Genomic DNA, 27079 nt, shown 5'->3' with positions numbered 1-27079 from the left:
CACACATTACTGGTGTCTGTATAATCGTTTATTGTGCCTGTGAATACAGCAATAATATGTAGATTAGCTTTCTTAGCAGATCTGTGTGGTGAAGCTATAGTACATACACATATATACAGTAGATATGTATAACCCAGGACACAGCTCTGCCCTCAGCCTGATGTCTAGCCCTGTCAATCAATGGGAGGGGGGGATGTGTGCAGAGCACAGGGGGTATGACCACCAATAAAAGTATACAGCCACTGCAGCTCTCACCCACACTGTGGAGATGCAGGAAATACAGACCTGGACACTGCCTTAGAAGATTCCAAAAAACTGAGAAGATTCCAGCTCCACTTGCAATTTCTTTTTCTTTTATTAAGCTTCCTTAAAATCGGACATCAACGGCAGACAAAGTGCTGTGACTACTTCATATTTTGCCCTTCATCAAGACTCAGTCTTGAGAACATGGAGTGTGCTGCTCTTGGCGCGCTCCGTGTTCTTAGCAGCACAGTGGAGGAGGAAGCACTCTCTCCCTCCCAAGCACCCCCCCCCCCACCAATGAGGAGAGAGGGGAGGGCGCACTGTGCCACCAATGAAAGTAAACGTTTAATACAAATCCAGGAGGCAGGTGCTGGTGGGGAGCTGCGGTCAGCGTCAGTTAATCCCTCAGGAGCCGCACCCACCTCCTGTTTGAATGTTAATTATAATTGGTGGCGTGCCCCCCCCCCCCCCCCCCTCTCCAGTATTAAATTAATTGGTGGCCACAGGATCCCCTCCTCCTCAGTGGTTGTAGTTATCGGAGCCCCAGCAGTTTAATCGCGTGGCTCTGATTGGTTACCATGGCAGCCAGGATGCTACTGAATCCCTAGCTGTCATGGTAAGCTCCCTGCTTCTGTGTGCACAAAGCGAAGGGCAGCAGGGAAAGTGTGAAGTCCTATTCACCCTAATTGAGCTCTATTAGAGTGAATAGACAAGGGATTAAAAGATCCCAGGTTCTAGCCCTTAAGATATATTTGCTTTTACTCACATTGTATCTCTGCTTGAAAAAGGCTAATTTTAGAGCCGAAACGTTGCATCGGATGGTTGAATAAAGGAATCGCTTAATTTCATCTAACTGGAGTGCTGTCCATTTTCTGGATACATTGATGGGGCAAGAAGTCGATTCCCAAGGAACGTGCACCCAATCTTCTTTGATTATAGCCAGTGCCGCCATTTTTCTTTGCTGGGGTCTCTGCTCTCTAGGATGTACCGTTCCCGAGATATTCACTAAAAATGCACTTAAATCCTAACTGCCATACACATGTTCACATGTCCCTTTATCAGCCAATAGAAGCTTGCAGGTCCTACTCCAGGTTGCCATAACAACTGAGCACAGGTTTTAGTAGTTCTCAGGTCCTAAAATGTTCCGTCGTATGACGGCACAACTACACTGCTACATGCATGGGGGGCAGGGGCCACTATTAAATGGATGGGCACTGTGGAGTTCACTGTTAAAGGGGCGGGAACTGTGGAGGTCACTGTTAAAGGGGTGGTCACCGCGAAAGTAATTTTTTATTTTTTTTTCCTTCTATAAAATTGCAATAAATACCCGAGCAACGCCAGGTCATCAGCTGGTGTATATACAACACCTTTACAAAAAAAGTCGCCACCTGGATTTGACTAAGCAAATAGTTATGAGCCTCCTATTGGATAATTACTTCATGGGCGATTATCTTTCAGCTGGCAACAAGTTATTTAACCCCAACTGGTGCAGTGAGTTGCTTCTCATTTCTTAAACAGCCATGTCGAAAGACACATCTCGTGGTCGTTGAAAAGATGTTAGTCTGTTTTGAGAAGGATCAAATCATTGGCATGAATCAAGCAGAGAAAACCTCTAAGAAAAAACTGCTAAAATTGGGTTAAGAACTGTCCAACGCATTACTAAAAGCTGGAAGGATAGTGGGGACCCATCGTATTCGAGGAAGAAATGAGGCGGGGGAAAAAATCCTGAATGATCGTGATCGGCAATCACTTAAACATTTGAAATCAAATCAAAGAAAAACAGTAGAACTCAGGGCTATGTTTAATAGTGAAAGTAAGAGCTTTTCCACACGCACAATGCAAAGGGAACTCAAGGGATTGGGACTGAACAGCTGTGTAGCCATAAGAAAACCACTAATCACTGAGGCAAACCAGAAAAAAGGGCTTCAATTTGCTAGGGAGCCTAAAGATTGGACTCTGGAGCAATGGAAAAAGGTAATGTGGTCTGATGAGTCCAGATTTGCCCTGTTCTAGAGTGATGGGTGCATCAGGGTTAGGCCTCTTTCACACTTGCGTTGTCCGGATCCGGCGTGTACTCCACTTGCCGGAATTACTCGCCGGATCCGGAAAAACGCAAGTGTACTGAAAGCATTTGAAGACGGATCCGTCTTCAAAATGCTTTCAGTGTTACTATGGCAGCCAGGATGCTATTAAAGTCCTGGTTGCCATAGTAGGAGCGGGGGAGCGGCATACTTACAGTCCGTGCGGCTCCCGGGGTGCTTCAGAATGACGTCAGAGCACCCCATGCGCATGGATGACGTGCCATGCGATCACTTCATCCATGCGCCTGGGGCGCCCTGACGTCACTCTGGAGCACCCTGGGAGCCGCACGGACGGTAAGTATGCTGCTACCCCGCTCCCCACTACACTTTACCATGGCTGCCAGGACTTTAGCGTCCCGGCAGCCATGGTAACCACTCTAAAAAAAGCTAAATGTCGGATCCAGCCATGCACTGAAACGACGTTTATCTTAAGTCCGGATCAATGCCTTTCAATGGGCATTAATTCCGGATCCGGCCTTGCGGCAAGTCTTCAGGATTTTTGGCCGGAGCAAAAAGCGCAGCATGCTGCGGTATTTTCTCTGGCCAAAAAATGTTTCGGTCCGGAACTGAAGACATCCTGACGCATCCTGAACGGATTTCACTCCATTCAGAATGCATTAGGATAAAACCGATCAGGATTCTTCCGGCATAGAGCCCTGACGACGGAACTCTATGCCGGAAGAAAAGAACGCAGGTGTGAAAGAGCCCTAAGAAGAGAGTCAGATGGAGGTGATGCACCCATCATGCCTAGTGCCTACTGTACAAGCCTGTGGGGGCAGTGCTATGATCTGGGGTTGCTGCAGCTGGTCGGGTCTAGGTTTAGCAACAGTATGTGCTCCACGAATGTAGTCAGCTGACTACCTGAACATACTGAATGACCTGGTTATTCCATCAATTAATTTTTTTTCTAACCTGATGGCACGGGCATATTCAAAGATGACAATGCCAGGATTCATCGGGCTCAAATTGTGAAATAACCCCATTGAGAATCTTTGGGATGTGCTGGAGAAGGCTTTGCACATCAGTCGGACTCTACCATCATCAATGCAAGATCTTGTTGAAAAATGAATGCAACACTGGATGGAAATAAATCTTGTGATATTGCAGAATCTTATCGAAACAATGCCACAGCAAATGCGTGCCGTAATCAAAGGATTATTATTATTTTATTTATATTATTTATTTTTAAATACAGGCAGTATGTATGTGTGTGTAATGTAATATATAAATAAAAAATAATAAAAAAAATTATTTATATATATATATATATATATATATATATATACAGGTCCTTCTAAAAAAATTAGCATATTGTGATAAAGTTCATTATTTTCTGTAATGTACTGATAAACATTAGACTTTCATATATTTTAGATTCATTACACACCAACTGAAGTAGTTCAAGCCTTTTATTGTTTTAATATTGATGATTTTGGCATACAGCTCATGAAAACCCAAATTTCCCATCTAAAAAAATTAGCAGATTTCATACGACCAATAAAAGAAAAGTGTTTTTAATACAAAAAAAGTCAACCTTCAAATAATTATGTTCAGTTCTGCACTCAATACTTGGTCGGGAATCCTTTTGCAGAAATCACTGCTTCAATGCGGCGTGGCATGGAGGCAATCAGCCTGTGGCACTGCTGAGGTGTTATGGAGGCCCAGGATGCTTCGGTAGCGGCCTTAAGCTCATCCAGAGTGTTGGGTCTTGCGTCTCTCAACTTTCTCTTCTCAATATCCCACAGATTCTCTATAGGGTTCAGGTCAGGAGAGTTGGCAGGCCAATTGAGCACAGTAATACCATGGTCAGTAAACCATTTACCAGTGGTTTTGGCACTGTGAGCAGGTGCCAGGTCGTGCTGAAAAATGAAATCTTCATCTCCATAAAGCTTTTCAGCAGATGGAAGCATGAAGTGCTCCAAAATCTCCTGATAGCTAGCTGCATTGACCCTGCCCTAGATAAAACACAGTGGACCAACACCAGCAGCTGACATGGCACCCCAGACCATCACTGACTGTGGGTACTTGACACTGGACTTCAGGCATTTTGGCATTTCCCTCTCCCCAGTCTTCCTCCAGACTCTGGCACCTTGATTTCCGAATGACATGCAACAGTCCAGTGCTGCTTCTCTGTAGCCCAGGTCAGGTGCTTCTCCCGCTGTTTCTGGTTCAAAAGTGGCTTGACCTGGGGAATGCGGCACCTGTAGCCCATTTCCTGCACACGCCTGTATACGGGTGGCTCTGGATGTTTCTACTCCAGACTCAGTCCACTGCTTCCGCAGGTCCCCCAAGGTCTGGAATCGCTCCTTCTCCACAATCTTCCTCAGGGTCCGGTCACCTCTTCTCGTTGTGCAGCGTTTTCTGCCACACTTTTTCCTTCCCACAGACTTCCCACTGAGGTGCCTTGATTCAGCACTCTGGGAACAGCCTATTCGTTCAGAAATTTCTTTCTGTGTCTTACCCTCTTGCTTGATGGTGTCAATGATGGCCTTCTGGACAGCAGTCAGGTCGGCAGTCTTACCCATGATTGCGGTTTTGAGTAATGAACCAGGCTGGGAGTTTTTAAAAGCCTCAGTGGGAAGAATCTTTTGCAGGTGTTTAGAGTTAATTAGTTGATTCAGATGATTAGGTTAATAGCTCGTTTAGAGAACCTTTTCATGATATGCTAATTTTTTTAGATAGGAATTTTGGGTTTTCATGAGCTGTATGCCAAAATCATCAATATTAAAACAATAAAAGGCTTGAACTACTTCAGTTGGTGTGTAATGAATCTAAAATATATGAGAGTCTAATGTTTATCAGTACATTACAGAAAATAATGAACTTTATCACAATATGCAAATTTTTTGAGAAGGACCTGTATGTGTGTGTGTGTGTGTGTGTGTGTGTATATGTATATGTATATATATATATATATATATATATATATATATATATATAATCAATTAGGGTTAGTAAACCTAAAACTAGCTCCAGCAATTATTTTATAACCCTTAAAATTAATAAACTTTAATTGCATACCCTTAAAATAAATGGATGGATAGACAAACAGGACAATAAATCACTGAGGGTCAACTCAGATCATTCTACAGCAAGCAGCTATAAGGATACCAGGAGATATGGGGAGAACTGTCCCGATTAGCTCTCCCTGGTCTTTTGCTCAGCCCAGGGACGACCCCTAATGGTGGGGACTCCCTGTCCCCAAACCTGAACTTTGAGTTTCTAATACAGCCCTAGCATGGTGGTAAAGGGTTGATAAGTACTTAAATAGGTGCTTGTAAGTGGACAAATAAGATTAACAAAAAACAATAACAGTACATACACCCTCCCCTATAGAAATAGGGTCAATTGATTGGACTATGCATACAGCCCTAGTGCTGTGATAAAGCAGCTAACAAGGTACACAGTACATCATTAATTAAATATGTCATTCATAAGACACCAACGCGTTTCCCCCACTTTGTGGGATCATCACGGGGCCAATAAACTTTGGGTACCGGATATCTATATTGATATTATAATACATATGATATCTTGGGTGCCAGATACCTATAATATAATGGTATCTGTTATTTGGGTGCCGGATACCAATAATGATATAATAATATCCGTTGTAAATAGAATATCAGAAAGATAATAGGGGGGCCATTGTTGATGACAGGAAAAGATCAGAAACATTAGGACCTAGTGCAGACAGTTAGATAGAAGACATGTCAGAGGTCATTATCCAGTGGAGTTAGACTTCCATTCATGCATCTGTGGAGGAGAAAAATATGGTATAGAACCAAACAAGTCCCAAATGTTACTTCCACCAATATCCACAATAATAATAAAAAAAATAAAACATAAATAAAAAATCAGTCTCTGTATACACCAAAAAGGTCCTATGATTTGTTGGATGACATCGATAGACATAGATATCCTAGACCATGGAGAGTACAAGTTCAGCGTCACCAATCACAGTCAGAATAGTAAAGATTAGGAAAGGATACATATCCCTACTTACAATCAGTCGTCCATCTCTGGGGAAAATCGTCCTCGCTCCTCCATAGGACCATATCAATATGCTCCAGATGCCCCCCTTTTTATACACACTCGCCACAATAAAAAATTCCCGCCCACAGTTGGTAAGATGCGACCGCATCGGCTTCCAGGTGCCGTCACTTCCGGTCTATGGAATTAGTCATTTCCGGCCGGTGGAACGAAGAACCATACTTAGTCCGAACACGCAGTTCCGGTCACGTGTTTCCGGTTAGTGGAACGCAATGGACCGCAAACACATGATCTGATCGAGAGGACATACTGTCCAGGTACTAGGCGTACAGATTGCCGAGCTTGGCCAGATAGTATATCATAACCTCATTTGAGGTGCAGTGATTAATAGAACCAAAGTCTCATACTGTCCATAACAGCCTACACATATAGTAGTGAGTATAACTATTATCAATGAAAACGTATAATATTCATTGATCACGATGATACTCAATTATAAGATGCTTCCTGCATCTGGCCAGTTAGGGCATACTTAATTTTATAGCGGGCCCAGCAATATCAGACAGATCTCTAACTGTCTGCACTAGGTCCTAATGAGTCTGATCTTTTCCTGTCATCAACAAATGGCCCCCCTATTATCTTTCTGATTATTATATTTACAATGGATATTATTATATCATTATTGGTATCCGGCACCCAAATAATGGATATCATTTTATTATTATAGGTATCCTGCACCCAAGATATCATATGTATTATAACGGATATCATTTTATCAATATAGATATCCGGTACCCAAAGTTTATTGACCCCCTGATGATCCCACAAAGTGGGGGAAACACGTTGGAATATTATGAATGATGTAATTTGTTTATTTAAAGGGGTTCTGCACCTTCATTTAACTGATGATCTATCCTCTGGATAGATCATCAGCTTCTGATCGGCGGGGGTCCGACACCCGGGACCCCCGCCGATCAGCTGTTTGAGAAGGCAGCGGCGCTCCAGCAGCGCCGCTGCCTTCTCACTGTTTACCGCCGGGCCGCCTGCCCACTGACGTCACGACTTGTATCAACTAGAGTGGGCGCGGCTAAGCTCCATTCAAGTGAACAGAGCTTAGCCGCGCCCACTCTAGTTGATACAAGTCGTGACGTCAGTGGGCGGGCGGCCCGGTGGTAAACAGTGAGAAGGCCGCGGCGCTTCTGGAGCGCCGCGGCCTTCTCAAACAGCTGATCGGCGGGGGTCCCAGGTGTCGGACCCCCGCCGATCAGAAGCTGATGATCTATCCAGAGGATAGATCATCAGTTAAATGAAGGTGCAGAACCCCTTTAATGATGTACTGTGTACCTTGTTTGCTGCTTTATCACAGCACTAGGGCTGTATGCGTAGTCCATTAATTGACCCTATTTCTATAGGGGAGGGTGTATGTACTGTTATTGTTTTTTGTTAATCTTATTTGTCCACTTACAAGCACCTATCTAAGTACTTATCAAACCTTTACCACCGTGCTAGGACTGTATTAGGATCTCAACAGTCCAGGTTCGAGGACAGGGAGTCCCCACCATTAGGGGTCGTCCCTGGGCTGAGCAAAAGACCAGGGAGAGCTAATCGGGACAGTTCTCCCCATATCTCCTGGTATCCTTATAGTTGCTTGCTGTAGAATTATCTGAGTTGACCCTCAGTGATTTATTGTCCTGTTTGTCTATCCATCCATTTTTTTTTTTAAGGGTATGCAATTAAAGTTTATTAATTTTAAGGGTTATAAGAATTGCTGGAGCTACCTTATTTTTGTGTCTGCATCTGTTCTGCAATTATGCAAAATGCATGCGGAGCCATTAATTTCAAGGGACTGCAAAAAATGCGGACAGCACACCACTTGCTGTCTGCATCCGTACTTCTGTGCTGCAGCCCCACAAAAAACTATAGTGCATGTCCTATTCTTGCGGACAAGAATAGGCATTGCTATCGTAGGCTGGTCATGTGCAGCCTGCAAAATGCGTAGCCTACATGGCTGGTATCCGTGTTTTGCGGACTGCAAAACACATATGGTCGTCTGAATCAGCCCTGACTTCAAGCTCTTTTGATTTTTAAAGTACTGTATAACCTCCAACAATTCTATTCTTGCATTATGAATAATAATGTTTACAACAGATCTAATGGATGCTTTGTATTTCTTTATGTAGCTGTCCTGCAGAAAAAATGGAAGAAGCTACACCTAACTTAAAAACTCTGGATTTGAGTCACCATTCCCGCTTCATTATTGGCTCTGTTTCAGAGGATAACTCTGAGGATGAAATTGGCTCCTTGCTTAAAGGTGACTTTCTAGAAGACAAGGAACGATCATCTTCCCCAGCCTCTATATCCTCAGACACCATTTCTGACATGGGATTATCAAGCTGTCAAGAAAACCTTGCATTGCAAATGCGGTATGTCCACTTTATACTATATTGTTTAAATTACAGACACATTGAGAGCATGAGCCTATAGCTTTGGAAAGATGAAAGGGTTTTCTGGGATCAGGATATATTCATGGCCTATCCCTAGGATAAGGCATTGATATGGGGATGGAGGTCCGACTCTCAGTACTCTTTGCCGATCAGTTGTTTTAAGGGACTTCACAGTTTGTGCAAAGGTTTGTGCACCTCTTAGGTCTGACTGCTGTCTACATAGTAGTGACTGTGCAGGGTGCGGCATCTTTTCCTATTCAAGCCCCTTTGCGCTGAAAGATTACAAATGTAATTTGGTGGTCCCAACCATCGGGCTCCCACTGACACAGGATAGATGACAAGTTCTGAGACAACCTCTTTAATTGATGCTGATTGAAATTGCTTTGAAATGTAGGCTGCTGGAAAAAAAACAATACTGAATCTCTCTCCTTCAGTAGTTAACCCCTTAATGACCGCAGTAAGGAAGTCCACAGCCGGTGAGCATCCCTTCACTACACATGTACTAAATGGCTGGAGATTTCACCCGAACTCGGGACCAGGCAGGAGGATGTGAACGCTGCCTGGTCCTGTCAATCAAGTGTGGCCGGAGGTGGGAGAACGGAATCTCTAGCAACAACCTCCCCCACCCCCCCCCCGCCCCCCTTGCTCCTAGATGCCTCATTTGCATATTATAAAACTATTTATATAAAAAAAATTAGAATAATAATCAATAGTTATGTTCAGCTGACATTAGCACATTACTAATGTCAGCCAGGTTAACCCCTTCCACCCCGGGCCAGTTTTCACCCTTCTGCCCAGGTCATTTTTTGCAAATCTGATATGTCACTTTGTGGTAATAGCTTGATCACCCCCCTGTAAGGCTGAGTGATCAGCCCCTTGTCATTGATCACCCCCTGTAAGGCTCCATTCAGACGTCTGTATGATTTTTACGGATCCACAGATACATGGATCGGATCCGCAAAACAAATACGGACGTCTGAATGGAGCCTTACAGGGGGGTGATCAATGACAAGGGGCTGATCACGCATATAGACTTCCTGATCACCCCCCTGTCATTGATCACCCCTTTGTAAGGCTCCGTTCAGACGTCCGGATGATTTTTACGGATACATGGATCGGATCCGCAAAACGCATACGGACGTCTGAATGGAGCCTTACAGGGGGGTGATCACCCATATAGACTCACCCCCCTGTCATTGATCACCCCCTGTAAGGCTCCATTCAGACCTTTTTTTTTTTGGCCCAAGTTAGCGGAAATTATTTTTTTATTTTTTTAAACTAAGTCTCATATTCCACTAACTTGTGTCAAAAAATAAAATCTCACATGAACTCACCATACCCCTCACGGAATCCAAATGCGTAAAATTTTTCAGACATTTATATTCCAGACTTCTTCTCACGCTTTAGGGCCCCTAAAATGTCAGGGCAGTATAAATACCCCACATGTGACCCCATTTCGGAAAGACACCCCAAGGTATTCCGTGAGGGGCATATTGAGTCCATGAAAGATTGAAATTTTTGTTCCAAGTTAGCGGAAAGGGAGACTTTGTGAGAAAATACAAAAAAAAAAAATTTCCGCTAACTTGTGCCAAAAAAAAAAATTCTAGGAACTCGCCATGCCCCTCACGGAATACCTTGGGGTGTCTTCTTTCCAAAATGGGGTCACATGTGGGGTATTTATACTGCCCTGGCATTTTAGGGGCCCGAAAGCGTGAGAAGAAGTCTGGGATCCAAATGTCTAAAAATGCCCTCCTAAAAGGAATTTGGGCCGCTTTGCGCATCTAGGCTGCAAAAAAGTGTCACACATGTGGTATCGCCGTACTCAGGAGAAGTTGGGGAATGTGTTTTGGGGTGTCATTTTACATATACCCATGCTGGGTGAGATAAATATCTTGGTCAAATGCCAACTTTGTATAAAAAAAATTGGAAAAGTTGTCTTTTGCCAAGATATTTCTCTCATCCAGCATGGGTATATGTAAAATGACACCCCAAAATACATTCCCCAACTTCTCCTGAGTACGGCGATACCACATGTGTGACACTTTTTTGCTGCCTAGGTGGGTAAAGGGGCACACATTCCAAAGAGCACCTTTAGGATTTCACAGGTCATTTATTACACATTTTGATTTCAAACTACTTACCACACATTAGGGCCCCTAGAATGCCAGGGCAGTATAACTACCCCACAAGTGACGCCATGCCCCTCACGGAATACCTTGGGGTGTCTTCTTTCCAAAATGGTGTCACTTGTGGGTTAGTTATACTGCCCTGGCATTCTAGGGGCCCTAATGTGTGGTAAGTAGTTTGAAATCAAAATGTGTAAAAAATGACCTGTGAAATCCTAAAGGTGCTCTTTGGAATGTGTGCCCCTTTACCCACCTAGGCGGCAAAAAAGTGTCACACATGTGGTATCGCCGTACTCAGGAGAAGTTGGGGAATGTATTTTGGGGTGTCATTTTACATATACCCATGCTGGATGAGAGAAATATCTTGGCAAAAGACAACTTTTCCAATTTTTTTTTATACAAAGTTGGCATTTGACCAAGATATTTATCTCACCCAGCATGGATATATGTAAAATGACACCCCAAAACACATTCCCCAACTTCTGAGTACGGCGATACCACATGTGTGACACTTTTTTGCAGCCTAGATGCGCAAAGCGGCCCAAATTCCTTTTAGGAGGGCATTTTTAGACATTTGGATCCCAGACTTCTTCTCACGCTTTCGGGCCCCTAAAATGCCAGGGCAGTATAAATACCCCACATGTGACCCCATTTTGGAAAGAAGACACCCCAAGGTATTCCGTGAGGCGCATGGCGAGTTCCTAGAATTTTTTTTTTTTGTCACAAGTTAGCGGAAAATGATTATTATTTTTTTTTCTAACAAAGTCTCATATTCCACTAACTTGTGACAAAAAATTAAAAATTCTAGGAACTCGCCATGCCCCTCACGGAATACCTTGGGGTGTCTTCTTTCCAAAATGGTGTCACTTGTGGGGAAGTTATACTGCCCTGGCATTCTAGGGGCCCTAATGTGTGCGAAGTAGTTTGAAATCAAAATCTGTAAAAAATGGCCGGTGAAATCCTAAAGGTGCTCTTTGGAATGTGTGCCCCTTTGCCCACCTAGGCTGCAGAAAAGTGTGACACATCTGGTATCGCCGTACTCAGGAGAAGTTGGGCAATGTGTTTTGGGGTGTCATTTTACATATACCCATGCTGGGTGAGAGAAATATCTTGGTCAAATGCCAACTTTGTATAAAAAAATGGGAAAAGTTGTCTTTTGCCAAGATATTTCTCTCACCCAGCATGGGTATATGTAAAATGACACCCCAAAACACATTCCCCAACTTCTCCTGAGTACGGCGATACCAGATGTGTGACACTTTTTTGCAGCCTAGGGTGGGCAAAGGGGCACACATTCCAAAGTGCACCTTTCGGATTTCACCGGTCATTTTTTACAGATTTTGATTGCAAACTTCTTCTCACGCATCTGGGCCCCTAGAATGCCAGGGCAGTATAACTACCCCAGAAGTGACCCCATTTTGGAAAGAAGACACCCCAAGGTATTTTGTGATGGGCATAATGAGTTCATGGAAGTTTTTATTTTTTGTCACAAGTTAGTGGAATATGAGACTTTGTAAGAAAAAAAAGAAAAAAAATCATCATTTTCAGCTAACTTGTGACCAAAAATAAAAAGTTCTATGAACTCACTATGCCCATCAGTGAATACCTTAGGGTGTCTACTTTCCGAAATGGGGTCATTTGTGGGGTGTTTGTACTGTCTGGCCATTGTAGAACCTCAGGAAACATGACAGGTGCTCAGAAAGTCAGAGCTGCTTCAAAAAGCGGAAATTCACATTTTTGTACCATAGTTTGTAAACGCTATAACTTTTACCCAAACCATTTTTTTTTTTGACCCAAACATGACCCAAACATTTTTTTTTTTTAATCAAAGACATGTAGAACAATAAATTTTGCAAAAAATTTTATATATGGATGTCGTTTTTTTTTTGCAAAATTTTACAACTGAAAGTGAAAAATGTCATTTTTTTGCAAAAAGATCATTTAAATTTTGATTAATAACAAAAAAAGTAAAAATGTCATCAGCAATGAAATACCACCAAATGAAAGCTCTATTAGTGAGAAGAAAAGGAGGTAAAATTCATTTGGGTGGTAAGTTGCATGACCGAGCAATAAACGGTGAAAGTAGTGTAGTGCAGAAGTGTAAAAAGTGGCCTGGTCATTAAGGGGGTTTCAGCTAGCGGGGTTGAAGTGGTTAATTGGAGTCATTAGGTGATAATGAGCTCCCAGAAAAAGGTGTCAAGACAGCATTGTATGTGGCATACAATAGATGTCTAACCCCTCTGCCTCTATTCAAGCTTGGCTTCTCCATTTTTACGTAGATGGCCTCCTTCACACCTCGTTTGTACCAATTGGCCTCCTTATCCAAAACACGTACTTGACTGTCTTCAAAGGTGTGACCTGTTTTCTAAAATTTGTTTTATGCCACTGTTCCCTGCATCGCTGGCGAAATGCTGGGCCTGGGCCGTTCGCTTCGGTCTTCGGCGCAAGCGCAGTGAGTGAAGGCCGCTCTCCTGATGCCGGCTTCCTCACTGTGACGTAGTCGGCACAGGCGCAGTGAGGAAGCCGGCACCAGAATCGCATCATTTACTCACTGCGTCTGCGCCGAAGACAGAAGTGAACGGCGCAGGTGCGTGATTTCGCCAACGACGCAGGGAACAGTGGCGTCAATCAAGAGGCGGGCACAACACTGGACCTGGGCGGAATACAGGGTGAGTGGACGGAGCCTCTAGGTGCTGATTTTACGCCCACATAGCACCTAGAGGCTCATTAGCATATAATAAAAGTGCTTTTTTAACAAAAAACGGCTGCAGGGACTAACGTTAGAAACATACTGTTATGTAGTGCTGACATGGGCGCATCGCTAATGTCAGTCAGCTACATAACAGTATTTCTGGTGATAGAAACCCTTTAAGCCTCATCTACCACTTCTCTGCCCAAGCCTCCAATCTATCCAGATCGTTCTGTAGTAGTATACTGTCCTCTTCCATGTTAATTACTTTACACAGTTTAGTGTCATCTGCAAAAACTGATATTTTACTATGCAAGCCTTCTACAAGATTATTAATAAATATATTGAAGAGAATAGGGCCCAATACTGACCCCTGAGGTACTCCACTAGTGACAGTGACCCAATCTGAGTATTTACCATTAATAACCACCCTCTGTTTTCTATCATTGAGCCAGTTACTTACCCACTTACAGATGTTTTCTCCCAGTCCGAGCATTCTCATTTCCATTTGCAGATTAGTAAATATGTTTGGGGTTGAAACAGATTTCATATTTTATATTTTTATTTGGTTTGAGACAAGGAGGGTGGGTCTTTATTGCTGGAATGGTCCCTTTTTTAATATGTGAAATGTATTTAATATTGTGTTTTTTTATTGATACGTTATGTGTTTTTGTGTGCAGGCCTAGTATGTCTGGCTTGCATCTAGTGAAGCAGGGACGTGAACGCAAAAAAATAGATTTACAGAGAGATTTCACTGTGGCTTCACCAGCAGAATTTGTCACTCGTTTTGGAGGGAATAAAGTTATTGAAAAGGTATATTACTTGTGATGATTCAAATTTTTTAAAATTGGTGAATTTGTCCTTATAACTCTGTAATTTGTAAATTACTGCTGAAGTTGAATGGCACGTTTAAATGCTTTCTGTATTATACAACAGGTGCTTATTGCTAATAATGGTATAGCAGCTGTCAAATGCATGAGATCAATCAGGCGCTGGTCCTATGAGATGTTCCGAAATGAAAGAGCGATTCGATTTGTTGTCATGGTTACCCCTGAAGACCTGAAAGCAAATGCAGGTACCATAATTATCCATTAATGTATTGTGTTTACTATCATTTGCCCCTTCCCGACTGTACCACATATATTACCAGGCTAATGGACTGGTCTCTATGCCTGCGGCCCATACATTTACACAGTGAGTTTGATGGCACTGTGTGCTGTTGTATGTATCTTTAGCATCAGGCTTTCACACTGACAGCCCAATCCTATACTGTGGCAGGGAACTGAAATAATCAGTTCCTCTCACAGAAAGCCTCTGAACATTGCACAAATGACTCTATGAATCTGCTTAAGATGGAGTACAGCACACATGGAGTGTGGCCTCTGCTCCATGCATTTTTGTGTTTGGGGGGGGATTTTGTTTTTAAGGGATCCTGTCAGTCAGAATATTTTTAATACATTATACCAATCAGATAATAATTACCCCAGGCCACCAATTTTTGCTTTTTCGCATTTGGGCCTACTTTTACGCCTTAAAAAAATTCTGTTCTTGGGTGATTATCTTTAGAGATGAGTGAAGTTTTCAAAAATTCGATTTGGCTGCTTCGCCAAATGTTTTTTTTTTAAATTTGCTTCAATCTGAATTAAATCAAGTCTATCTTGGCCTGCAGTTAACATACAGCATACTTCAGTAAAGCACAAAAATATAAAAATGGGGTATTTTAATCCATATTCTGGCAGTGCAAACACATGCGTTTGAATCGCCTCTTTTTAAATTGGGCTTAGTTGACGTTGCACTTGGTCAGTAATTGTCAGCCCAAAGCAGGTTTGGGTCAAACCCACAAAAAAGGTGCAGATCTATTCTTGATACCTAATCCAAGAGTAGGCTTGGCTTCTGAATTTACCTCACAATAAGTAATAGAAATAACTGATCAAATAACAGAAGTGGGGATTCCACCTTACAAGTGAATGTTGGTGTCAGTTCTAATTTATCAGCGTGGACCTAACTGTGCTGTGGTCCATAATTCAAGGAGTGGCCCCATGATATTGGGGAGGGTGTCAGCAGTAAGGCTGTGTTCACATCACTGTTCATTTTTCCGTTCTTCTGGTTTGTCAGAGGAACAGCCCAAAAAGCGGATCCTGTAGTTTGAGCATCCACCTTCACACAGTCAGTATTTTATCAGTATTGGTAAGGTTAAAACAGGAGTGTATGCAGGGAGGGATGTGGGGAGGAGCAATACATCAGACTATACAATTCAGCTAATGTTAGGGCTCTTTCACACCTGCGTTCTTTTCTTCCGGCATAGAGTTCCGTCGTCGGGGCTCTATGCCGGAAGAATCCTGATCAGGATTATCCCCCATGCATTCTGAATGGAGAGAAATCATTCAGGATGTCTTCAGTTCCGGACCGGAACGTTTTTTGGCTGGAGAAAATACCGCAGCATGCTGCGCTTTTTGCTCCGGCCAAAAATCCTGAAGACTTGCCGCAAGGCCGGATCCGGAATTAATGCCCATTTGAAAGGCATTGATCCGGATCCGGCCTTAAAGGGAACCCGTCACCGGGATTTTGGGTATAGAGCTTAGGACATGGGTTGCTAGATATCCGCTAGCACATCCACAATACCCAGTCCTCATAGCTCTGTGTGCTTTTATTGTGTAAAAAAAACGATTTGATACATATGCAAATTAATCTGAGAAGAGTCCTGTATGTGAGATGAGTCAGGGACAGGACTCATCTCAGGTTAATTTGCATATGTATCAAATCGTTTTTTTTTTACACAATAAAAGCTCACAGAGCTATGGGGACTGGGTATTGTGGATGTGCTAGCGGCCATCTAGCAACCCATGTCCTCAGCTCTATACACAAAATCCCAGTGACAGGTTCCCTTTAAGCTAAACGTCGTTTCAGCGCATTTCCAGATCCGAAGTTTAGCTTTTCCTGAATGGTTACCATGGCTGCCGGGACGCTAAAGTCCTGGCAGCCATGGTAAAGTGTAGTGGGGAGCGGGGGGAGCAGCATACTTACAGTCCGTGCGGCATCTGGGGCGCTCCAGAGTGACGTCAGGGCGCCCCAAGTGCATGGATCACGTGATCGCATGGCACATCATCCGTGCACATGGGGCGCTCTGACGTCATTCTGGAGCGCCCCGGGAGCCGCACGGACTGTAAGTATACCGCTCAGCCCGCTCCCCGCTCCTACTATGGCAACCAGGACTTTAGTAGCGTCCTGGCTGCCATAGTAACACGATCCGTCTTCAAATGCTTTCAGTTCACTTGCGTTTTTCTGGATCCGGCGTGTAATTGCGGCAAGTGGAGTACACGCCGGATCCGGACAACGCAAGTGTGAAAGAGGCCTTAATGTTGTTAGTTGACATAAGGAGCAGCTAGTCTTTGAAGTGTTTACTGCCTGTCCTATTATACTGTGGCTCCATGCGCCATCTGCTGGTTTCAAAAGCAGATTACACCCTTGATTTCTGTAACAATCCTTGTAAAGCTATTTACTACCTAAGGAAACTGGATACTGCTCTGTGCTCACATGATGCGACTATGATCGCTAACCCTGCTATATCTGTACTCTGAATTACTGTAGATTGAAGACTCTCCTTGACATAAATGGCTACTCCACTACCCTTTCTGTCTCTTTTCTATCTTTCCTGTACTGTGTATATCCAGGTATTACCCAGTAATTGCAATCCTTCAAAGCATATCTCAGTTATCGCAACCAGATACAAATTATCCCTAGATATGTGATTGCCATTAGCTTGCAGAGATTGTATCCTAAACCATGAGCATTAGTACACATTGTATGTGGGGATGCAAAAGATGTGCTGTCCTCATCCGTAGTTCTGTTCCGTGACCCCACAAAAAAGATTAAGCATGTCCTATTCTTGTCCACAATCGCAGACAAGAATAGGCATTTTTATCATGGGGCCGGCCATGTGCAGTCCACAAAATGCAGAACGTACGTGACCGGTATCCATGTTTTGCAGATCAGCAACACTGATGTGTGAATACACTCTTGTTCTGCATCTACTAGAGTAGACAAACAACCCTTTGTCCATCAATACCAACGCACTGATTTATCCCAACTGTCTGGGGACAGAAATCATCCTGATTTGCTAAACTTCTTTCCCCTTCATCTAGTTTAAAATTTTATCCAAAAGATTTCTGATTTCTTTACTTGTGTACCTTTTTTATGTGGTGGATGCAAACCTTCTTTTCCCCGGCACCTCCACAACGGCACTCCCAGGAGGGTGTCCCCGCCTCCCCAGGACAGGAAATGACGTAGAAGCTAAAGTTTAAAAGGCCCCTCCCTTTACCTGCTTCAGTTGTTTCCGGTCCTCGGGATTGCGTGGAAGCCGCTCCTACAGAATCTGGAGTTCAAGTGAAGTCTCGCACGGGCAATCTGTTTGCCACATTCAGAAGGGTCTGTGCAGGGGACGGGGATTGAAGAGGGCATGGCACCTGCTGGGAGCCAAGGATCACTCCTGCATGCGCTTAACAGGCTGGAACTTTCTGGGCAAGAGTTTGGCTTTGCCAGGTCTCTGGGCATCACTTTCGCCGGCACATTATGCCAGAGGCCTGGCGGATATCAGGGTAATGTCGGAAGCATGGAACACAGCAGACGGCGTCCTGCATGTGCAACATGTTCATTCCTTTGGAAGCTCCTTACATGACCCGCAAACCTGTGGATCCTTCTGCTGCCCAGAGCCCGAGAAGCCTCCTCTTAACAGTTGTGCCTCTAGTTGTGCGAATTGCTAGTTCGGCCCAAAAATGTATCTTACTTTATAGGGCAGGGAGGTCAGCACCATAAAAACTTCTAGCGGAGATTTGCCGTGGAGGAAATGTGCAATGGGCAAAAAATCTGTGCCGTCTAAGTCTAAAAAAGCGCTCTGTCCCAGGTGTAGAGAGAGACAAAGTAGTGACAGAAGAACCCCCATCCTTCCTAGAATCCATAAGAAATATGGATCAAGGAAGAAGTAAACGCAGTAATAGACGCAAGATTACCACCAGGTCCCCCCCCCCCCCCCAACCATCATCCTCACACCTCACAGAGATCAGACATCGGAATTCCCATGTGATCCAGACTCTGAGGGTGAAATAAGAGTCCGAATCGGGGAACCCTTTCTGTATTCCTAAAGATATGGAAAAATTTATTGAAAAACAGTAAGAGCTACTATGAAGATTAAAGGGGTTGTCCGGGTTCAGAGATGAACCCAGACATACCCTTATTTTCACCCCGGCAGCCCCCCTGAGCCTAGCATCGGAGCATCTCATGCTCCGATGCGCTCCAGTGCCCTGCGCTAGATCGCGCAGGGCACAGGCTCTTTTGTTTTTAATAACACACTGCCGGGCGGTAACTTCCGCCCAGCAGTGTGTTCGGTGATGTCACTGGCTCTGAGGGGCGGGCTTTAGCTCTGCCCTAGCCGTTTTACTGGCTAGGGCAGAGCCAAATCCCGCCCATCAGTGCCGGTGACGTCACCGGGGTTCCTGTCAGCCCCATGGAGAGCCCGGTACGTCACCGGAACTCTGAAAAATGACTTTGCCCTGCGCGATTTAGCACAGGGCAAAGGAGAGCATCGGAGCATGAACTGCTCCGATGCTCATGTCAGGGGGGCTGCCGGGGTGAAAATGGAGGGCTGTCCAGGTTCAGCTCTGAACCTGGACAACCCCTTTAAGATTCCTTTACGTCCTCAATCAGTTTAGGATAAAATGTTTCAAGGATTGGGTGAAAAGAAAAGTCTTCCCCGTCCATAATGACATTAAAATGTTGATGGCTGAAGGATCCAGAAAAGCGAAATACAATTCCAAATGCTTTTAAAAGAAAAAATGCCCCTTTGCAGAATCAGACTTATCGTCATGGGATAAAGTTCCCGAATTTGACGCTCTGGTTGCCCGCATATCAAAACAGACTTCTTTAACTTTTGAAGATATGGGCCTCTTAAAAGAACCATTGGATAAGAAATGTGAGGGTCTTCTCAAGCGTGCATGGGAGACAGCCCCCAGAATTTTTTTCAAAGATCATGTCCGAAGTGACAAGTTACTTTCACCTTCAAGGTATCTTAATCGTTCCTTATCGGGATGACTTTTTTATTGCAGCTCCGTCCCTCCAAATTCTCCAGTTTCATCTACAGATGGTTCAAAAGAAGTTTGTGGAACTGGGTGGGTTAATAAACAAAGAAAAGTCAGAACTAGTTCCCAATCTCAGGTCTTTTCTCTCTCTAGAAAAACTGATTTCTCTATCTAAAAAAGGTCTCAGTTTTGCGAGTTCACAACAGTATCTAACAGATACATCATGACACTTTTAGGCCATTTGACGTCCATAATTCCAGCAGTGCAGTGGGCCCAACAACACACAAGGGCACTACAGTAATTTCTTCTGAAGAACTGGGATGGAAATCAGAATACTGTAGACAAGAGAATAAAAGTTCCTTTAAAAGTAAAGCAGTCTCTCCTGTGGTGGAAAATAATAAAAAAAATCTTCAGTCAGGAGTATTTTGACGACACACACATCAGGTCGTCATCTCTACCAATGCCAGCAGTCGTGGATGGGCAGGCCACACCAAAGATCAGGTAATACAAACTGTTTGGATTCAAAACACTCCTCTCTTTCCAGTCAACCGTAAAATCCCAGCATGTAAAAATTCTGTCCGATCACCGCTGTGACCTATTTAAACCGGCAAGGAGGGACAAAAGCAGAGCTCTGCGAAATCTGTCGGAAGATATTTCGCTGGGCAGAAAGAGCCTAAATTCTTTATCTGGTGTCCATCTAAAAGGCAAGGAGAACATAGTAGCGGACTATCTCGGCAAAGGAAATTTAAGAGGGAGAATGGTCACTAGATCCCGATATGTTCGATGAGATATATAAAAAAAAAAGTGGGGTACCCCGGTCATAGACCTGTTTGCGAATCAAAAGAACAAACAAGTAGAAAATTCTGCTCCCTCTTCTTAAAGGATCAGCCGTTGTTTGTGGATGCTCTATCCGCCCCATGGCCAGATGGCCTCCTTTATGCATTTCCACCCTTCAGTTTAATACCGAGAGTGCTGATTAAGGCGATGGAGGAAGAGGTGCAGATGATTCTGATGGCACCTTTTTTGGCCCAAAAGATCATGGTTTCCCCTCCTTTCTGACCTCGCAGCAGGGGAATTCTGGATTCTTTGATCATATCCAGGCCTACTGCATCAGGGTCCGGTGTCTCAATTACACCTAACAGCTTGGAAACTAAACAAGTTATGTTGAAACAAAAGGGTCTGTCCGATGCTGTAATATCCACCCTTCGGTTGTGTAAAACTGACACCACTTCCAAGATCTATACAAGAACATGGAAAGCCTTCTTTAAAATTTGCAGGAAATAGATGGTGTCACTATCCTTATCCGGATATTCCCCCAATACTGGAATTCCTACAAGCAGGTCTAGATAAAGGGCTCAGACCAAGGACCCTTAAAATTAAAATTTTAGCATTAAGATACTTTGTAGAAACAAAACTTTCGTATTTACCCCTAACAAAACTGTTCCTAAAAGGGGCAATGACACTGTTTCCATTTGTTCATTCCAACATACCTTCTTGGAATTTGAATCTGATGCTTGATGTTCTGACGGATGCGCCCTTTGAGTCCTTACAGGATATTTCGCTAAAACTTCTGACGTTTAAAACCACCTTTTTATTGGCAATTACGTCGGCTAGAAGAGTTTGGGAAATCCAAGCCTTTTCCTGCAGACTACCTTATTCTCAGGCATACTCCGATGTTTCTGCCAAAAGTTGTTTCCAGATTCCATCGTCAGCAAGATGTATCCCTACCTTCCTTCTGTCTAAATCCATCCTCAGAAATAGATAAAAAATCTGGATGTAAGAAGATGCATACTAACTTACTTGGGCTCCATTCATACGTCCGCAACGTGTTTTGCGGATCCGCAAAACAGTGACAGCGGCAATGTGCGTTCCGCATTTTGCGGACCGCCCATTGCCGGTACTAATAGAATATGCGGACACTAATAGAATTGCGGACAAAAATAGGACATGTTCTATTTTTTTGCGGAACGGAAGTGCGGACCCGCAATTCCGTATCCGGGCAGCACATCGTACTGCCCCATAGGAATGAATGGGTCTGCAATTTCGTTCCGCGGAACGAATTTGCGGACGTGTGAATGGAGCCAATGGCTACTTTCACACTAGCGTTCGGGTGTCCGCTTGTGAGCTCCGTTTGAAGGGGCTCACAAGCGGACCCGAACGCATCCGTACTGCCCTAATGCATTCTGAGTGGATGCGGATCCGCTCAGAATGCATCAGTCTGGCAGCGTTCAGCCTCCGCTCCGCTCAGCAGGCGGACACCTGAACGCTGCTTGCAGCGTTCGGGTGTCCGCCTGGCCGTGTGGAGGCGTGCGGATCCGTCCGGACTTACAATGTAAGTCAATGGGGACGGATCAGTTTGAAGAAGACACACTATGGCTCAATCTTCAAACTGATCCGTCCCCCATTGACTTTACATTGAAAGTCTGGACGGATCCGTCTGAGGCTACTTTCACACTTAGACATTTTTTAACAATATAATGCAGACGGATCCGTTCTGAACGGAGCCACCGTCTGCATTATATGAGCGGATCCGTCTCAGACGGATCCGCTCTGAACGCAAGTGTGAAAGTAGCCTTAGACGTCACCAAAGGATTCAGAAACTTGGGCCATCTTCTTCTGCAGTATGAGGGTCACCATAAGGATCTGCAGCAAGCAAGAATACCATAGCAAGATGGATAAGAAATACTATTAAATTCTGCTACATTCAGAAGGACTCTACTCCCCCTAAAGGGATAAAGGCACATTTTACTAGGGCAGTTTCTGCCTCATGTGCAGAATATACCCCTGCATCTGTGGATCAAATATGCAGGGTGGCCACTTGGGCAAACTTTTGTACTTTTTGTGCTCTATAACTATGCTTTATCTTTTGGCAGAAAAAAATGTTCTTTTCTGTTTATTCTTCCTGTGAGTGCTGTTGTGAAGGCGCCGGGGAAAAGGGTTAATTACTCTTTTTGGTAACTGGATTTTCTAATAGCCTCCACAACGTCACTGGAGATTCCCACCCTATTTTACTCTGTTCTGTGACATAAGTATGTGACAATGTATTTGAATATTTTCGATATACTTTCTTTGAATTACTAACGAATCCTATGTTATTAACTAAAGCAGGAAAAGGGAGTGAGCCTTTTTAAACTTGAGCTTCTACGTAGTTTGCTATCTTGGGAAGGCATGGACACCCTCCTGTAAGTGCCGTTTTGGAGGCTATTGGAAAATCCAATTACCGGTAAGAGTAATTAACCCCCTTTTTGTACAATTCCTTATTAGACTACCTACTAGCATCATGGCTAACATACTCAAATCCTTGGGATTTACACCACTGTTTTAACCACACATGGTTGAATCACCAACAAAAAGCCTACAGTTCTTGGGTATTCCATCTACTGCACCTCTCTGTACCTCATGCAAAATAGTCTCTCCCTTTTAAAAACATCATCATCCATCACATGGTAAGTCCTGGTTATATTAGCAGCTACATAACATTCCACTTCAGAGAGTGTACTGGATAAATTCTCTAAGGATATCCCGATATCGGCATGTTTATGCTCCACAACTCTCACTCTCCCGGAACCAACAGTTGTCCACTCTGCCCTTTTCTGAGGTCTTAGAAGTGACATGTTACTTCTTGGAAACAGTTTTGATTGTGGATTTCATAAAAGTCAATTTGGAAGCAGAGAGGCTTCAACCAAATACTCTTGTAAAAACTCCTCTAAAACGTTTACTATCTGGTGGCAGATGTCTAACTTGGCAATCTGTTGCAGATTTGTATTTTTATTTTTTCTGCCTGTGATTTTGCTGTGTGAACTTGGACTAGAAGTAATAAACGGTGCGAATAGCCAGCGACAAAGTCAGTTCCTTGTGGTCTTGTGTAGATGTGGAGTGAAATGAAGACCCAGAGGGATTTAATAAATATCTCTAGTACTTCTGGTCTCCACTGGCAGCTGAGGCACATTGCTGAATCATGACAACTGAAGGTTACTTAATTATTTTCAAGGCATAGCAAATGATGGAGCAAAAAATTAAGTATTTTAAATTAAAATGTATTTAATGTATTTTCTATTTCAGAGTATATTAAAATGGCAGATCATTATGTACCTGTTCCTGGAGGTCCAAATAATAATAATTATGCTAACGTAGAACTTATTCTTGATATTGCAAAAAGGATTCCAGTACAGGTAATGCTTGCATTCATTTGTTCAATGCAATAATTTTCCCAAAAGCCCTGGAATTGGGTGTTCATATGCATATATTCTGGCTAGTATAAGGGCTCATGCACATGACAGTGTGCTGGCCAGGCCCATGCTGCAGACCACAAATTGCAGTTATCAATGCACATGCACTGACTGTGGGGCCACCACATGCGGATCGCGGACCCATTCACTTGAATAGGGTCCACGATCCACATCCGATGGTCTGCACCGCAAAAAAGTAGTGCATGATCGCACTCATTTTTTTGCGGTACGGAGGCATGGACAGAAAACCCACAGGAGCACTCCATAGTGGTTCCGATCTGTGCCTCCGTTCCACACCGCATCTCTCAGATTGCGGACCCATTTAAGTGCCCGTGTATTGCAGACCCGCTGTATGCAGGCCGCAATATGGCCACAGCATGAGCCCTAATTCTGTGAATATCTGAAACGTATTTTTATTTTTTACCCCCCCCCGTCCCCTTCAGGACAGCCATTTTTCACCTTCCAAATCACATCTTCAGATCTGATGTCACTTATGTTGTAATAACTTTGTAATGCTTTTACTTATCCAACAGATTCTGAGTTTTTTTGTTTTTTTGTTTTCGCGTGACACATTGTACTTCATGTTAGTGGTGAATTTGAGTCAAGATTCTTTACCTTCTATTTATAAAAACTAAAAAATCTAAATTTTAAAGATCATTTTCTAAATTTGAATTAATCTGTTTTTAAGATAGATCATAAAATAATTAAAGGGGTTGGCCACTCTGTTAGCACTTACTAAAACTAAAGAAAGTAGGGAGATATTACACATGGGCTCCATTCAGATGTCCGTAACGTGTTTTGCGGACCGCACATTGCCGGCACTAATAGAATATGCCTATTCTTGTCTGCAATTGTGAAAAAGAATAGGACATGTTCTATTTTTTTCGGGAACGGAATTGCGGACCCAGAAGTGCGGGTCCACAATTCCGTATCCGGGCAGTACACCCGGGCAGCCCTATAGAAATTAATGGGTCTGCAATGGAACGAAATTGCGGACGTGTGAATGTACCCTTACTAATATATCTTCTTAAAGGGTTTCTATCACCTCGTTTTGACATAATTAGCTATCGGACACTAGCGATCCGCTAGTGTCTGCTCTACCAAACAATTCTATTATAATACCTTTGTGTGCAGCCGTTTGCCTAAAAAAACGAATTCTATTGATATGCTAATGAGCCTCTAGGTGCTATGGGGGCGTCTTTTCAGCACCTAGAGGCTCGGTCTACTCACACAAAATGCCGCCCAGCGCGTCCCTCCAGCCCGCCCATCTCCTCTGGAATGCGATCCTCCCTCTGAGCCAGCGGACGAATTCTCGCGCCTGCGCCGTGCGCGTCTGTATTCGGCGCAGGCGCAGTGAATGTCTGACCACTCCCTGCACAGACATCTCCACTGCGCCTTTTTAAAAAAAAAAAGAGAAAAAAGGGCATGGCAATGGCAGGGAGGGGGCATGACCAGACGCCCCAACAAATTTAGTCTCAAACACAGGGCTAGATTTATCATTACACTTACATCTTACATATGTCCAAAGTCACTTTTGGCTCAGTCAGATTTATTAATGGTCCTTTAATACTGTGGTAAATGTGGTTTGACGGTAGCAGTTTATCCTTCAGTAAGATGCTTTACTAAAGTCACATGTCTTTACGAAAAAGTCGCACCTTCTATTAAAAAGTCGCATTAGATAAGCATGGTCTTCACTGGAGTGAAATTGCGCAATTTTTTAAATAGTCGCAATAGTAAATCTGTCTAGAAATTCATTTACATAAGTAAACACGCCCACTTTCAGAAAACTGGCGCGCAGAGCCAATAAAAGTTTTAGCTGTTTTAGCGATTGCGCAAAGATTTTACTTTTTCACTCCTTTATTTTGACTTGAGCTAATGATAAATCTGGCCCATAGTTTGCAACTTTTTAACAACACTTTTCAGAAACAAGGGAAATGATAAATCTCCCCCTTCATTCTGTTCATGGCTTAAATCCAATGGTGCAACTAGAAATGACTAGGCCCTACAGCAAGTTTATGAATAGGGATGGCCAGTTCGCAGTGTTCGCCCGCGAACACATGCAATCTGCCATCTTAACTGACAAGTCCGGCGAGGCACAGGTAATTCCTTACCTGTGCCTGTGAGTGTGCCGGTCTGAAATTAAATGCGGTCTCCGGGAGCAGACAGTTCCGAGAACAGCCTTCTCGGAACTGCCTGCTCCCGGAGACCGCATTTCATTTCAGACCAGCTCGCGTACAGGTAAGGACTTACCTGTGCCTCGCCGGACTTGGCAGTTAAGATGGCAGATTGCACGCGGGCGAACACTGCTTACTGGCAAAGCAGCCTCAAACCATGATGCCTCCACCACCATACTTCACAGTTGGGATGAGGTTTTGATGTTGGTGTGCTGTGCCTCTTTTTCTCCACACATAGTGTTGTGTGTTTCTTCCAAACAACTCAACTTTGGTTTCATCTGCCCACAGAATATTTTGCCAGTTCTGCTGTGGAACATCCAGGTGCTCTTGTGCAAACTGTAAATGTGCAGCAGTGTTTTTTTTTTTTGTTTTTTTTTGGGGGGGGAGGGGGACGGACGGACGGACGGACAGCAGTGGCTTTCTCTGTGGTATCCTCCCATGAAATCCATTCTTGTTTAGTGTATTACGTATTGTAGATTCGCTAACAGGGATGTTGGCATATGCCAGAGTCTTTAGCTGACACTCTAGGATTCTTCTTTACCTCATTGAGCAGGTCTGCGTTGTGCTCTTGCAGTCATCTTTACAGAACAGCCACTCCTAGGGAGCGTAGCAGCAGTGCTGAACTTTCTCTATTTATAGACAATTTGTCTTACTGTGGACTGATGAACAGCAAGGCTTTTGGAGATACTTTTATAACCCTTTCCAGCTTTATGCAAGTCAACAATTCTTAATCGTAGGTCTTTTTAGAGTTCTTTTGTGCGAGGCATCATTCACATCAGACAATGCTTCTTGTGAAAAGCAAACCTAGAACTTTATAGGGCAGGGCAGCTGTAACCAACACCTCCAATCTCATCTCATTGATTGGACTCTAGTTGGCTGACACCTTACTCCAATTATCTCTCGGAGATGTCATTAGTCTAGGGGTTCACATACTTTTTCCACCTGCACTGTGAATGTTTACATGGTGTGTTCAATAAAAACATGGTAACATTCAATTCTTTGTGTGTTATTAGTTTAAGCAGACTGTGA

General features: G+C 43.6%; 1 protein-coding gene across 3 annotated transcripts in view; it reads left to right on the top strand.

Moving 5' to 3' along the window:
• The window catches only part of ACACA (acetyl-CoA carboxylase alpha), a 932629-nt gene that overhangs the window by 57619 nt on the left and 847931 nt on the right, over nt 1–27079 (top strand). For all 3 annotated transcript variants that reach the window (XM_044288111.1, XM_044288112.1, XM_044288113.1), the window contains exons 2-5: nt 8498–8740; nt 14257–14389; nt 14513–14651; nt 23710–23819. In XM_044288111.1, the coding sequence (XP_044144046.1) occupies nt 8498–8740; nt 14257–14389; nt 14513–14651; nt 23710–23819 (625 nt within the window). The remainder of the gene's footprint in view (nt 1–8497; nt 8741–14256; nt 14390–14512; nt 14652–23709; nt 23820–27079) is intronic.

This window comes from Bufo gargarizans, chromosome 3, assembly GCF_014858855.1.
Source record: "Bufo gargarizans isolate SCDJY-AF-19 chromosome 3, ASM1485885v1, whole genome shotgun sequence".
Taxonomy (NCBI): domain Eukaryota; kingdom Metazoa; phylum Chordata; class Amphibia; order Anura; family Bufonidae; genus Bufo; species Bufo gargarizans.
Note: the sequence above shows the minus strand (reverse complement) of the source record. Positions and strands in the feature narration are given on the sequence as shown.